Source organism: Pseudopipra pipra, chromosome 2 (assembly GCF_036250125.1).
Source record: "Pseudopipra pipra isolate bDixPip1 chromosome 2, bDixPip1.hap1, whole genome shotgun sequence".
NCBI classification, from domain to species: Eukaryota; Metazoa; Chordata; class Aves; order Passeriformes; family Pipridae; genus Pseudopipra; species Pseudopipra pipra.
Genome location: NC_087550.1, coordinates 94,608,335 through 94,622,930, shown reverse-complemented (window position 1 = coordinate 94,622,930; position 14,596 = coordinate 94,608,335). Strand labels below are relative to the sequence as shown.

The 14,596-nt window shown below is 39.2% G+C and overlaps 1 protein-coding gene across 1 annotated transcript in view; it reads right to left on the bottom strand.

Moving 5' to 3' along the window:
• COL4A1 (collagen type IV alpha 1 chain) overlaps positions 1-14,596 on the bottom strand; it is a 127,171-nt gene that overhangs the window by 62,708 nt on the left and 49,867 nt on the right. The window contains exon 2 of the mRNA XM_064646527.1: positions 13,772-13,822. Coding sequence (XP_064502597.1) covers positions 13,772-13,822 — 51 coding nt within the window. The remainder of the gene's footprint in view (positions 1-13,771; positions 13,823-14,596) is intronic.

Here is a 14,596-nt window from a genome sequence, read left to right as displayed (position 1 = left end):
ATACATCCAGGTTTCCCTAGAAACATTTCATTTTCCTGACTTGAACTGTTAGCCCAACAAGAAAAACAATGTGCTATTGTCAAGAACTTCTGGACATCCAGTCAAGGTACTGGATGTTCCAAGGCCTGGAAAGTGTAGCTCTTGAGCATGTGGAGGGCTGTACCATCCCAAATACTCCAGACTCACGGTTTCTCATACTGGAACTGAGTTCATCTATGATTTGCTAGAGGGAAGTAAGGAAACATAAAGGCAACTGCATGTGTGAGAGCTGTGTGATCCCTCCCTGCATGCAACCTGCCACCTTGGCTGCTTACTCATGGACTTACACACTGTGAACACCTCTCCCTCTACTCTGCCTTCCCATTTGACTTTACTCCAAAGTAAGTTCAGGATAAATAGTACAAAGTAAGTATTGAGTAGGAAGCCCAAACTTCTGCAGTTTCAGAGTACACAGTTAATCAGACTTAACTCTTCTATGCCATGGAAACTGAGAGAATTAGGACAAATTATTCCATCAAGACCCAATAAAACACGTAGGGAAGTCTCCTGGGTTCCAGTCCCTTTCTTTAGTCCAGATATGAGTCTACCTGTTTGTACAACAGCCTTAGAAAACTAGTGGTGCCAAAACTTGTAAGGAAAGAAGCAGCACTAATGAACAAAGGTCTTTTTTCAATACTGCTTGAGTTAGCACAAACTTCAACCATAAGATATTTTTTGGCACCAGTGATACTACGGTAAATGACAGAAAAATTCCATCAGTCTCAGAGTATGTAAACTGAACAAGAGAGTAAAAAACTACCATCTAGAAGCTGTAAAGTCATGTGAATGCAGAGTGTCCTAATGTCACTGAGTAGATTAGACCCCAGAGATCACTGAGGTAGCAACATTTGTACTACTGCTTTCCTACCAAAAGTGGCTTATTTGGAACTTCAGGCTCTGATGAACCTGTCACTTATTATGCTGTGCAATATAGACATAAGCATGTCCTGAAGATGTCTTGCATTGCACGGAAATACTTGAGCAGCATCCTTTCCCAGCTTGTCTTTCTGGTTTCTTTCTTCACTCAGTGTTCCAGCCAAACAGCCCAACAGCTAGTGTTTATGCTGCACCCACACTACATAAATTGGCAAGCACTAGGTAACCACTGCCACCCCACTTATTTTTTGCTCAGCACTGAGATTTGTAGCTGTGATGCATGAAGAGCATGAGACTCTAACTGCAAGGGCTATGTATTGTTCAAGTTCCAACATTCACAGCTGCAAAGTCTTGGCAAGTAACACTGAAAGAGCTTCTGCATCTTACAAATCAATTCATGAGACTCAAAAACTAAAACAGATGTAAGCAAGTCATCTCTACCTCTGCTGATTCAATGCAAACTGTCAGAAGGCACAAAGGAGAATTCATTACTCAGCTCACAAAAATTAATATTCTGACACTCAGCTGCTGAAAATGTGGAGGTGCTACGTAAAAAGATAGCAAGTGCTCAGTCACCATTGCGCTCATTTAATAAGCAAGACGCCTGTGTTAGTTCAGCTTTTGTGAAATGCCTTTGCACTAGGTAGTTAAAATTAAAATTGAATGGGCTTATAAACAGATGGGAACCTGTTAAGAGCTTAACTGCATGGGCTGATATTTTCTCTAGCACCTACTCTTCTAAATAAGCCATTTAATGTTGTTTGACACATGGAACAGTTGTGGATTGCTAAGCAAGAGAATCACATGAATTAAGTAGTTTCAGAAGATTCAGCTGTAATATATCAAGTGCTGAGGGGGAGGAAATAATCACCACCCCATTATAAATTATTTCCCCTATTACTTTGTCTAGGGACTGCTGGACTGGGAGATTTTAGACTTGAGAGACTGGTAACATGGATATAAATCAACTGCTTCCAAAAGTGCAGGCTCACAGGGTGTCTAGGTCTGTAAAAATATGTTCTCACCCTCTCCAGAGACACAGGCACATGGTGAACAACAATGTGCGGATCTTCCCAAAGCCATTTGAATGATGCTTGATTCCTTAACATTTGCTTCTGCCAGTGATCACCCTGCAGCTGAGACAGCAGGACAGACACATGTCTGCCCTTCAGTTGAAAAGGCATAAAACTCAGTCTTGTGGAAAGATGTCATAAGGCAGCTAAGCTGATTTACCCAGCAAAGGTACCTTTTCTTCTCCTTCTTTTAAAGGGATGGTGCCACCCCATCCTTCTTTACACCAGCTGGTACAATCCCCTCAGGCTCCACCACTCCAGTTCAGCTCACTAAATTTACTCACTTTTCTTTAGCGAGTGAGCTTACTCTGGCCTCTGTGAGCTGAGGAGCTGCCAAAACCAGGCTGCCAAAACCAGGCTGAGGAGGACATAGCAATGCAGGACACAGGGTGGAAAGGCAGTGAAAGCAGTTTCTCACACGAGCACAGTGGGGTTTGCTGGAGTTTATCCACCACAGCTCCTCAGCTGTGCCTTCGCTGCAAGGGAAACTCTTGGCCTTGCCAGAGGGCTTCTTCTGACCAGTGGTGCTGCTGACTCCAATATGTTACAAGCTCAGAATTCCTATCACAAACACATATGCTTTCCTGTTCCTAAAAGTTAATGTTCATTGAACTGAAATTCCACCAAGGATATGTTTGGCAAAGAAATGTAACAGTTTCAAGACAAAAACTGAGGATGCAGTTTCCAAATAGAGAGAAATAGTGCCTGACTACTAACAGGAAACCCTGCCATTCAAAACATTCATCACACCCTGATGCCTCAGTGTGACCTCGTAAAATCCACAGCAATGGACAACAGCCTTGAAATCTACTACATGGTTTCTACCCAGACTATCCCAAGCCACCTGAGAGGTAAATACAGGCTCTGTATTTGTTCCTTCAGCTGATGTAACTTAAGTGAATTGGCTCCAAGCTGTTAGACTAGTAATTATACTGCATGGTAGGAAACACTATTGTGCAAGCTAATACTCTCAAGTCACAGTGTTTCTCTCCACACTCTTTTAAACATGTGTTAGAGAATTGTAATTGGCTCAGTGCTGCATTAGTGAAGACAGAGAGATGAGGATTATCCAACTCTTTATCAAAAGAGTCTTTTTAACCACCAGAGGGAGCACCGGCCCTGAATATATTTCAGGAATAAAATAAACATGTACAATAAATATCATCTGTTTGTCCTCAGCTGCACTTACCATTTTCAGTATTTTATTGAATGTGTGAAGTAGATATCAGTCAAACAGAATTATTACTATATGCTCACAGGACATGTGTCCTCAAATGCACTGAGGATTTTTAACATTACAAAATTCCCACTGCACATTCTTCAGCAGAATCTATCTGTACTATAGCTATACAACTCTGGAGCCACACAAGTAACAAGTAATTAATTACAGAAACATAACTCCGAAGACATGCAAAGAATCTGTGTAGGAGCTCTGTAAAGATTTTGGCTCACCCAGAAGTTTTGAGGCTGAGTCCCTGACAGTATTTAGAATGGAAGAGAGGTCTAGGGGAGGAAGAGGGGGGAGAGTCAGCAAAATCTGGATTCTTGCACTGCCAGGAAGCATCTGAAAGAGCTCACTCACATGGAAACATGAGTTCAGCATTTTTGGCAGGACCAACAGAAGGAGAGGCCATGACAGTTTCACATCACCTGCACAGCTCCACAGTCAGGCTGGCTGTGGGCTGGATGAGTCCCCTGCACAACTTCAAGCACTACCACGGCTGCCTTATGTTATATACAGACACGTACAACGACAACAAGACACCCCAACAGCTGCTGGGGAAGAGCACTCTCTAATCATGATCTCTCTTGCTTGTTCTGCCATCTCCTTCTCACTTTGCTCCCTCCCCAGTGACTTCCACCAATGGGACTCCCTCAGTCTTACAGTTAAATGAGCTCTCAGGCTGCATTTTGAGGGGGGAACACTGAAAAGCACCTACTTATGGTGCAAAAGCCAGTGCCATACAGGTTCACATACAAAGGGGCAAAGGCTGCGCCCTGACCACCAAATGATAGCACCTCTTTCATCTCTGGTTTTTCACTCCTTGACAGACTTACCCTTCCTACTGTGAAAGTACCCTTTCCCAAGCATCATGAATTTACAACACTGGGGAACCTGTGGAGCTTGATACAAGAGGAGCCCAAATCTCCAGTAGTGGGGGTATAAACCTCCACTATCGATATAAGCATTTAGTTAGAAGGCTATTCAAGTTTAAGGTTCAGGGACTGAGCCTGGGCCTCTGCCTCCTAAATACAAAAGAATGCTTAGACTGAAAGCATATTTCTGTGGCACCTCATGGCTGCACAGAACATTCCTCAGGAAGCTGCTAAGTGCTTCCCAGGAATATAAAAATAGAAATAACAATCTTTGATTATCCTTTTCCCTACATATCAGTATCTATGTGCTTATTTGGTGTTCAAGTGGGTGGATATATAGTGTGTCTAAAAGACATTAAGAAGCTGAATAAGAGGTAAAATAAGCTGAGTGAAGTAAAATTAACATTCAAAAGCCAATCATGGCTACCAGCACAGCCTCCATTTAATTGGTGTCAAGCAATTGGTAGCCTATCATCGTTGTACAATTTCAGTAAAACCAGCTGTAAATAACAGCCCCTCCCTACATAATTTAACAAGTCTCCTTCATGTAATTCCTCTTCTTGCTCACCCCATAGTTATTCCTCAATTTCTAAATGTGGTCATCAGTTTTTTCAGTGCAGCTGCCCAAATTTCACTTTTTCTGACTTCTTGAGCCATGTACACTCTTACCTTAGGCTCTCAATATTTCCTTACATTCGTGTGTCTTTGGTTGATATATGTTTTGTGTGATATTACCCTGCAGTGCAGATAAATGTTAGAGATCCATAAGTAGCTAGGATGCTGAGGGGAATGTATTTGTTCATAGCATGATTGTGGGGTTGGTATATGAAGGACAGGAATGCAAAACCAGAGAGAAGTCAATAGACAGCAAGGAAACTTCATTTTCAACTGCGGAAGTCTGCCTGCTCAAAGCTTGGTAGTTTAACACCAAAGTATGTGGTTAATTGTCTTTATTTTAAATTTTTCCTGATTTTTGAAAAACAAAAAAAAAACACAACAGAACAACACAGAGCTCATGATATTTCAGGAAGAAGTCACACAAATCTTTTTATAAAAGTACATATGAGGTTCTCCAATTTTATTCCTTTTTTTTAGTTTTTTATCTTTTATCAGACATGGGTCAAGGAGCCTCTTCCCTTCAGTTAGAAGAACCTCAAAGAACTATGAGGGAAGAGGACATTTGAAGGACAAATGTGTTTGCACTGTAAAAAAAAAAAAAAAAAAAAGGAAATTCTATCACCTGGAGACAGGTTGAATCAAAAGGGTGCTATATTTCCCACCCCTTCTAATCATCTGTTGAACACATTAGGTCTGAGTAACTCTTCCTTTGTTTTATTGCACATTGTGTTAAATCACTTCCAGGGCTGAAGGTCCAATAATATAAGGGGTAAAAATGCTCCACACCCTTCCTTCTTCATTAATGAAAATTATTTAGCATTTGTTTGCATTTGGCATTGTTTAAAGGCTCACATATAAAGATGAAACAGCAGAAAAAAAAAAAAAAGGGTCTTAAACTTTTCAGGGTTTTTTAATTTATTTTTGTTCAGATCCTAGACCTGGAATGAAATGTGACGTTACATGCAAGTTTTATTCTCTTGCCAAAGGTTTGTCATGGACATATTTACAGAAAATAATCTCTTCCATAAATAGTAAAAACATGGGCAGCTGGACCTAGACAGTACGGACTGCAATAAAGTTCTCATAATGAAGTAGCTCATATCTTAGAGGGTACATGACAGACAGTACTATTTGAGACAGTGCTAGTCTAGAAGCTTTTTTGGGTTAGGTTGGAAATGGCATTTCTGAAGTTTTAAACATTTTGAAAGTTCCATAGGAGTAAAATAAATTTCCACAAAAGTTAGAGGAGATATTCTGGCTTCTGACTTTTAATCATGTAAATACCACAAGGCAGATAACATTGTGTCTCAAAAGTGTAAGTCACCACTTCTTTACTTTAATCTCTAATGCCTCTTGTCTCAACCAGATCCATTGTAAAACAGACACTACAATATATATATTTGCAGTACCTCCAGGGTTGCTCAGCCTAAATCGTTAAAGTTAACAAAGATGCAATAATCATTAATAATAATGAAAACAAGTATCTTCCTTATTTTGACATTGTACAGGATATCAGTATCATTGTCAGGGAATGCCAACCAGAATTTGGTCTGTTGCTTAGCTGGTGGCTTTAAGGTTCTCTTTCTGACCAAAAAAAAAAAAAAAAGAAAGAAAGAAAGAAAAGAAAAAAAGGACAAGGTCAGGTGAAAGGGGCTTGTCAGCTTGTCAGAATAAAGAATAAATTAAATCCGTGATGTATGACTGCCACCCAGAGGACCCTGAGGGGAAGTGACACAGCCAGGGTCACAGGACAGTGCCAGCCCCATGGCACAGCCCTTCCCTCGGGCCCCTGCTCTTCTTGAAAGCTGATGGAGCCCAGTGAGAGGTAGGGGGCAAAGGCAGTTTTGCTATCTAAAACTTATACTCTAGAGTTGCCCTTTCATAAACACTATCTTTTCATTTGTTTTGCTGAGGGAAACTGTCACTCAGTTCTCTTGCCTTGGCACTGATATAAATTCATTGCATTTAATACCCAGAACTTCCTGAAGAGATCCCTTTGGAGGAGTTTCATGAGGCTGAATGTGTCCTAACTGGATTTCCAGCTTCTCTCTCCATGCTTTCAGACAGAAATGAAGGTTGAGTTGAGGCTTTGCAGTCACATCCTTAACTCACAAATCCTGTTTAAAAAGCTGCATACAGATGGAGGCAGCACTGGCTTCTCTGTTCACTGCTCCACTATGCAAGCCTTTGATATTCCTCCCTTTCTCTCACCTATCTCCTGACACTGGAGCCAGAGGGCATTTTAGACTGCCCCTCTGTACTAGAGTCTCTCCCCTCCATCACCATCATTTAAACCCATTTCTTTTACAGTTCTGCATCACCTTTCACTCTTTGCTTGGCAGATGAGCAAACCTACCAAACTCCCTCAAGGCTTTTAGTATTCTGCTAACTAACCATGAAACGATTTTGTTGCAGTTGTTTACAGTCAGTGAGAAAAGAGTGAGAGGACATCCCATTTGATGTTGGTGACTGTGCTCACTCACTCACTCAACTCAGTACACTGTGCACACTGACCTTTGACACAAGCCTTGGTGAGAATTATTTTTGTTGGCATATCAATACATTTAAAATGTTCCAGCTGAACTTCAGTGGAGGCTGTCACATGCTTTCTTTAAGAGCTACAAAGTTTATGGGTAGGTTTTGCCATTCTAGTCACTCTTAAATATTCTAAGGGAGAGAAATATGATTTTCGAGGCAGAAGTCTAAGTTTCTTTTCCCTTGGTGCTACCTTAATTTTGCTTTATTTCTGTTGTTATAGACTGTATAGGAGAGCATTTTATCTATTACTGAAAACTAATATTTTTTTTCATAATCTAATTCAACTGTCTTTGGTGTGTTATCTATAATTCAATTAACTTACTGTTCTGTAGCCCTTTTTCAGGTGTTGTACTTACCTGAAAGGTAATCACTATGTAGTTGGTAGATACTATAAGTGTGACTCTGCTTGCATGGACATAATTTTAAATTTGGGAAGATTCCAAGCTATGCATGGGTATTGCACAGGCACTGGGTGGCTCCAATTCCTGAGCATGACGATTTCAGAGAAGTAGAGATCTTATACATGTCTTTTCTTATCTTACTGTGATCTCTCATTTGGGAAACTTTACTGACTTCATTGGAGGCTCACATACTTCAGATCAAACTAAGGTCCTCTAATTCTTTGAGAAACCATAATGAAAACATACACTAACAGCAATTGTACAAATGTAAAATCAAGCCATGTGAGCTTGTTTTATTCCATGAAGAAATGTCTGAGCTCATTACGCCAACACCTTTGCAAGCAAAGATATGCATCTAGCAAGAGCTGCTTAAAAGGTCACATTATGCCAACTGAAATACTACTTTGTGAAAACCTTCAAAAGTCAGTTCTGAAAACCAAATATGAGTATGCCCCATCACACAGTACTACTGCGATATCTGCTTTTATAGCCCTCTTTCCCTAAAGAAAAACTTATCAGTGTAATCCACTAGTTTGTGTTAATCAAAGATACCCACTGTACTTGAGTACAAAAAAATATCATAGAAAATTTTGCCAGAGATAAATGGGACAAATGGTTCCTATGACTATTTTGAACTAAGAAAAGCTGATGGTTTCAGATGACACTTAGCAGTATAGTCTGACAGTTGGGAAACAGTAGAACTCAATACTATTTAGTCATTTGACATTTTGTTCTTTTCAAGAATAGCAGCTCTCTTTATGAAACATGGGTGTTCTTTTTCCCTGATTTGAATTAAAAGGATTGTTTTTCTCTGAGTGAAGGGTAAATCAATAAAAATATACTACTGTCACTGCAGAATTGACAAAAACATTGTGACAATGTCCTGATTTTCAAAAATATTTATGAATCACAAGTTTCCCTGTAGAACATCAGATCTGCAGCTGATCAATATCTTCGCTTATTTTATTACTGTCTTCTGATTCTGCCCTTTCAGGAATGGTTAGATGACTTCATGTTATCTATTAGCCCTTTCCATAGATGATTTAATGTTATCTATTACCCCTTTCAGGACTGCAAACCCATTCTTATCTCCTACATTGCCTGTCACCTCTCTTGCCAACGTAATGGCTGTCTCCAGGGTATATTATTTAGTTGTGGTTTCCTTAGAGTCCTCAACTCATACTCTTTACAACTCAGGCATAAATAGGTGCTGTACACCAAGTAAGTTCCAACAGCAGCCACTTAAATAGAAACAATGAGCTGTATTTACTAAAACCAAGTAGAGTCGATGAAAAGCGTTAACAAAAAAATTTTGATTTAAAAAAAAGTCTAATAAAAGTTGACTATGAAAACCATAGATCTGGTGATTATTGATTTGCTCCACTAAAGGAACTGATTTGTTGCCCTCTGCTATATCTTCAAGAAAACGCAGAAGTACTTAATAGTGATCTTCCCACTGACTGCTGGGGCTTCTCTCCAACAAGAGGTTTTATATTGTGTTAAATCATCAATATTACAAATATTTTTGCTCTACCTTTTGATACCTAAAATGACAGGAAGACTCTCAAAGGTCTTCCCAATCTGGTAAACCTTAAAAAAAAGTGGACACAGTCTACTGCAACAGTCAACTTTTCATTACACAGGAGAAGCACAATCCCCTGCAGACAACAAAACAATGAGTTATTTTTAAGACTGTAGTGTGCAGGAGAGAAAATACTGGTCACTGGTCCTGTTGACAGGGAACTCCAAAGACGTCCCACTGACTGTCAGTCTAAGTCAGAGCTACCTGGCTTCCAGACCCAAAATACCTCAAGCAAAGCCAGTTTGTGTACTTGTGTGGCATGGTCAATCCATACAGGAATGATGCACTCATCAGGGAAATGGAGAAGTAATTTTTATGTACATATAATACAGTCTCAGAATTAGGCAAGCAAAAAGAAGCCAAGATAAAATTACTTGCTCAAGTTTTTTACCTGTCAAACAAACAAACAGAAGGTCAAAAGCAGCAGTTTCATTTAGAGCTAATTCTATTCTTCTTTTCTATTTTCTTTCAGAGCATCCTAGCAAAGATTTTTTTTAATTTGCAATACTTCATGCTCAATTATGAAAGCATGTTTGATATTCTTGTGACTTCAACTTTCAATGGGTAATGCTGAGACAGTGAAATCATCATAAAATATTTATACTAAAGAATGATGATTTATACTTCAGTGCATTCTAACTAATAAGTCTGAGAAGATTAATCATTCTGTATTACTTACAGCAAGGTTCCATTTATACATGTTTCTGATACAGAGTAAAAGGAGTGCAAATGGTCATGAATGAGAGAATGAACATTCTTGGAAAAAGTCAGTTCATAGAGAATTTCACTCATCTCTGTACAGTCTTTGTTCTAAATGGTAATGAAATGCTTAAGATGCTTTTTCTACACACACTAATGGCTAGGCAGTTCTTATCTCCACAGCTGCTTGAAATTGTTCTCAAAATCTAGGTAGGCATAAAAGAGAAAACACGGCTTCAGTCTACTTCAGAGTAGCTCAATAAAATGTAGGCAAGCATTCAAAACTCTAATCAGTTTAAACAGATCTCACGCTTCAGCAAGGCTCAAGAGAACAGTCAAGTTATTATGCAGAAAACCAAATAAAAAGCATAAGAGGCAACAAATGAAGATGTTTTAGGCTAATCTAATAGAAAACAGTAAGGTATTATTTATTATTTTAGCAATATTATGCTTTTCTAATATTTCTGCACCTTCTGTTCAGCAATTATGTGATACTTGACATTATATAGCTTAAAACAACAGCCTGATGTTTAGTGTAATAATAAAGGTTTTATGGGATAAGGGCCATCTGTTGCAATTATGCTCACTTTCTGAAATTTTCTGAAAGGCATGAAAACCCTTAGACTTTGTCAATTATATGCCTTTGATAAAGTATGAGTCATGTTAAAGGAGTTTACCATAGAGATGCAATTTTCATGGAAACAGTCTGATGAGAGAATATATTAAATGTACTCTAAATATGGCCATCATATTGATGAAAATATTTTCAAGTGAGAGAAAAAATATGCCAATGTAATTTACTCTTCCATGTCCGAAATGCTGTTGGGTAATATTTCTTGGGCACTTTACAGCTTTTAAGTCAAAGACCATTTTCAGCGATTTTTCTGGTGAGATCATTAATATGATTATTTGGCCAAATGAATTTTAATGAAACCCCACCAAACTATAGGGTCTGGAACTTCTTCCCACACTACGGTAGGAAATATCTCTCCAGATGTTAATACTTAAGGCATTAAAGGGTAAACTCAGCACCCACTTCCGCAGCTCCCGAAGCTCCCATGGCAGTAAATTGGTGTGGGTGGATTGCTGAAGAGTGTGGGTGGATTGGAAAAGGCCCTTCAGTGTCTGTGCACTTTTGCATGACATGGAAGCCAGATCAAAAGGGTTTCCAGTGTAGGCAACATGTTGGCTGTGGATGGTGCAGGGCAGAGTGGATATGCGCTTCCCACACAAGTGGCTACGTGAGAAATGGAGAGCAGATGTTCTCTAATGTGGTCTCCTGGGGTACCACAAGAGCTGGGCTTGGCAGCCTTCTCCTAGCCTGGATCTTGGCTAGGGTCAGTCTCTCTAATCTGTCCTCTGAATAAGCAACATTCACGTAGATTTCTGAGGTAACAGGTACTGCTACTGATGTGTGTGTTAATGGGACCCATGTTTAGCAGAGACATGTTTCAAATCCAAACAGAATGGAAACTGGAAAGACCAATTCTAGAAATATTACAGAGGGAAGCAGGAAGGATGCTCCTCTTACTTTCCCTCACCACCTTCTGTCTTCAGGTTTGGGACCTGGTGGTAGGCTGTCCTTATTCTAGACAGGCATTAAATGTGAAGAATCAGGATGAGAAACTACTCTAAGCTGAAACAAAGACAGCGGGAAGATGTTTTTAACTAAAAGATTTTCTCTTCAAAATCCTGAGTACACATTTGAAAGCCTCAAGGTGTTAACATAATGAGCAAGCATTGATCTGAATCAAGTTCCATGTTCAATGCATTGCAAAATACCTTAAAATGCCTTTCTTGACTACTGTTTTACGGGTGTAACTATTCATTCACCTGTCTTATGTCTCTAATGTCAACAACTGCATTTCCTACACAGTCTAAAATGATGTAAATACTTCACTACATTCCTGCTTAAAGCCAAGGAAGTTTGTGAGGAACCCATTAGGAAGAGTAGAGAGTACACTGACATGCTGGACAAGTTTGCATGGGATTTGGAATTTACTATGATTTCTGTTCCTATGGATATTTTTATCTCTTCTACATTTTTAAATAGCCTACATTAATGTGAGGTAGTTTGGGATTCTAGCATATCAGACAAGCATCTATTTCTTTTAAAAGAGAACATTTTAAGACTCTGGACTATGGAAATGAAAAATGCCAGTAAGAACTCTAGCAAAGAGACAGAATTGCAGCTGGAAATAAATGAAGCATAAGGTTTAATGCTATTTATTTCCCCAAGCTATCACTTTTTAAAATGATCTTGTTACAAGATGCTGGCATACTCTATGAACTGAAAACTAACGTCTTTCAACAAGAGAGTTATAACATGTCTCTTTCATTCTACAATGACTCATTTGTACTTGTTACTGAAAAATAAGATCAAGATATCAAGGAATAAATTCAGAGTTTTGAAGCTTTCCCAAGTCTTTCTTGTATTTGTTTTTAATATATAGTTGACTTCTATTAAACAGTTATTAGGTTATTAAAAAAAAGGAGACTCCATCTAAAAGATGTTTTGAACGTCAACACTTTTCATCTGTGTCACAAATTAATCTATGTTCTGTTACAAAGAAAATGATCTTGCTTGGGTCTCCAATTAAGCAATTTACATTCCTAGGTCTGGAAAACACCAAAGAAAAGCCACCAACAAACATTTTTAAACCTCTCATCCATAAACATGCAGCTATTGCATCTGAGACAATGTAGAACACCAGCTGCCTATTTATTTCAAAGAACAAAACAACCCTCCAGAACAAAAAACAAACAAACCCCCCACCTTTTCTAAGCATTCTTTTGGTGACCTAAACAACTTACCTCAAAAATGTACCCACAGCAATCACAGGATGACAAAACTTTGGTTTACACTCATTTATAATGGTAGATACACAGCATATGTGCATGCACAACAGAACACACTGTAGATTAAAATCTCTACAACAAAATTGGAAGAGATAAGGAGAGTGATTGAATGTCTGCAATATTTACTAAAGTAAGTAATTTAGAGGGGGAATTCACGGAATGCTTAAATACACTACTATTTTTTTTCAGTGTTACTGCTTTAAAAGAAGACTTTGAAGAGCCTTTTCTGTTTCATACACAAAAAGTTTGGATAACTGAATGGGAACTTTAAAACTCATTTGCAAGATTCTTTCAAAAAGTTTTAAATACTATTTTTTTTTCTTGACCTTTTTTTTTCCTTGACCTGCAACACTCTTCTGTATTTAAGTTTATTATTACTCTACTTCTTCCTATTACAAGTCATTGCCTCCCAGGGCTAACCCTGGTCAGGCTATGTTGATTATGATGCATCACAGCCTTCCTGGAGAGCAATCATCTGCCCTCACTCTTGTTTCAACTTAGAGTAGTTTTTCATCCTGATTTTTTACATTTAATGCCTGTCTAGAAGAAGGACAGCCTGCCACCAGGTCCCAGCACAGCATGCTGAGAGGAGCATTTCTGAACTGAGCTGCTTGCCTCAATTCCAGAGGCGCTCAGGATGTCAAGCCTGCTACCAACTGAAAAGACTGGAGATGAGGCTTAGGAAAGGTGAGAGTGATGGGTTAGCATCCCACTCGATGGGGGAGGAGGGAAGGCATAGCCAAGCACTGGGCTAGGGGCTTCAACCTGCAGTGAAGGCAACTGACTGCTTCCCACCCCTGGCCCCTCCTGCTCTCTGCAGACATCGAGCTGCCTGCTTTTTGGGAACCCCATTGAAGAGCACGTGGCCTGGCCTTGGCAACACTGCCTGGAGTGCAAGTCTTCACCAAAAGCGATGGTTCACCTGACTCCAGGTAGGTTACACACCCTGTGGTTGAAATAAGCAAGAAAAATGGAGACAGCTCACTTACCTTTTGCCCTTTTACTCCACTGCAGTCACATTTTCCACAACCGGAACAACCCTGAAAAAAAAAGAGAAATTGAGAATTAAACATCTGAACTGGGTGACAGGCAGAACATATTGCAACGAGCCAGGGATGTCAGAAGTACCACACTGACTGCAAGGTTGGTCAGCATGGGGAATGTTTCCTTAAGCACATATGGTAACATGAGAGAAGTCAGATTAACTGATGCACAAGTAAAATCCAACAGCTGCTTTGTGCTACCAAAGTACTTCTGTGCACTTAAGTGCATCTAGACTACTCCCTACTTTTCCCCCTCATAGTCATGAAGCAACTAGTAAGCAACTTAGCAATCTATTGCTTTTACTGTTATCATGCCCCTCAGAAACAAAGAGGAAAAGAAGCAAAATGTTTGTATCAGTGAATATTCCACCAGTGCACACGAGATCCTTCGACAGCCTCTTTAAGCCATTATTCACAAGCAGGCAAGGATGGTACCTCCCCAGAGCCATATCTCAGCACAGATGCTGGGCACTTGTCCCTTTACACCTGGGGGCTCCACAGTCTACTATGATCTCAGTACTTCTGGGCAACCAAGAGAAAATATACCTAATCCATTTTGAATTTGGAAAGCCCCCCATAAGATCAGTAAGTATTCCTCCAGAAAGTTAAATAATACAATAACATTTTTACTTGGTAAATACCTTTTATTTTAAAGTAAAGCATTAAAGAGAAATAAAATTATTAAAGGCTTATATATATTAATGTATCTATCAATAAATTATTGATACTATTAAAGTATCAGCTCCTGAAAAATTTGTTGCTTTTATTGAT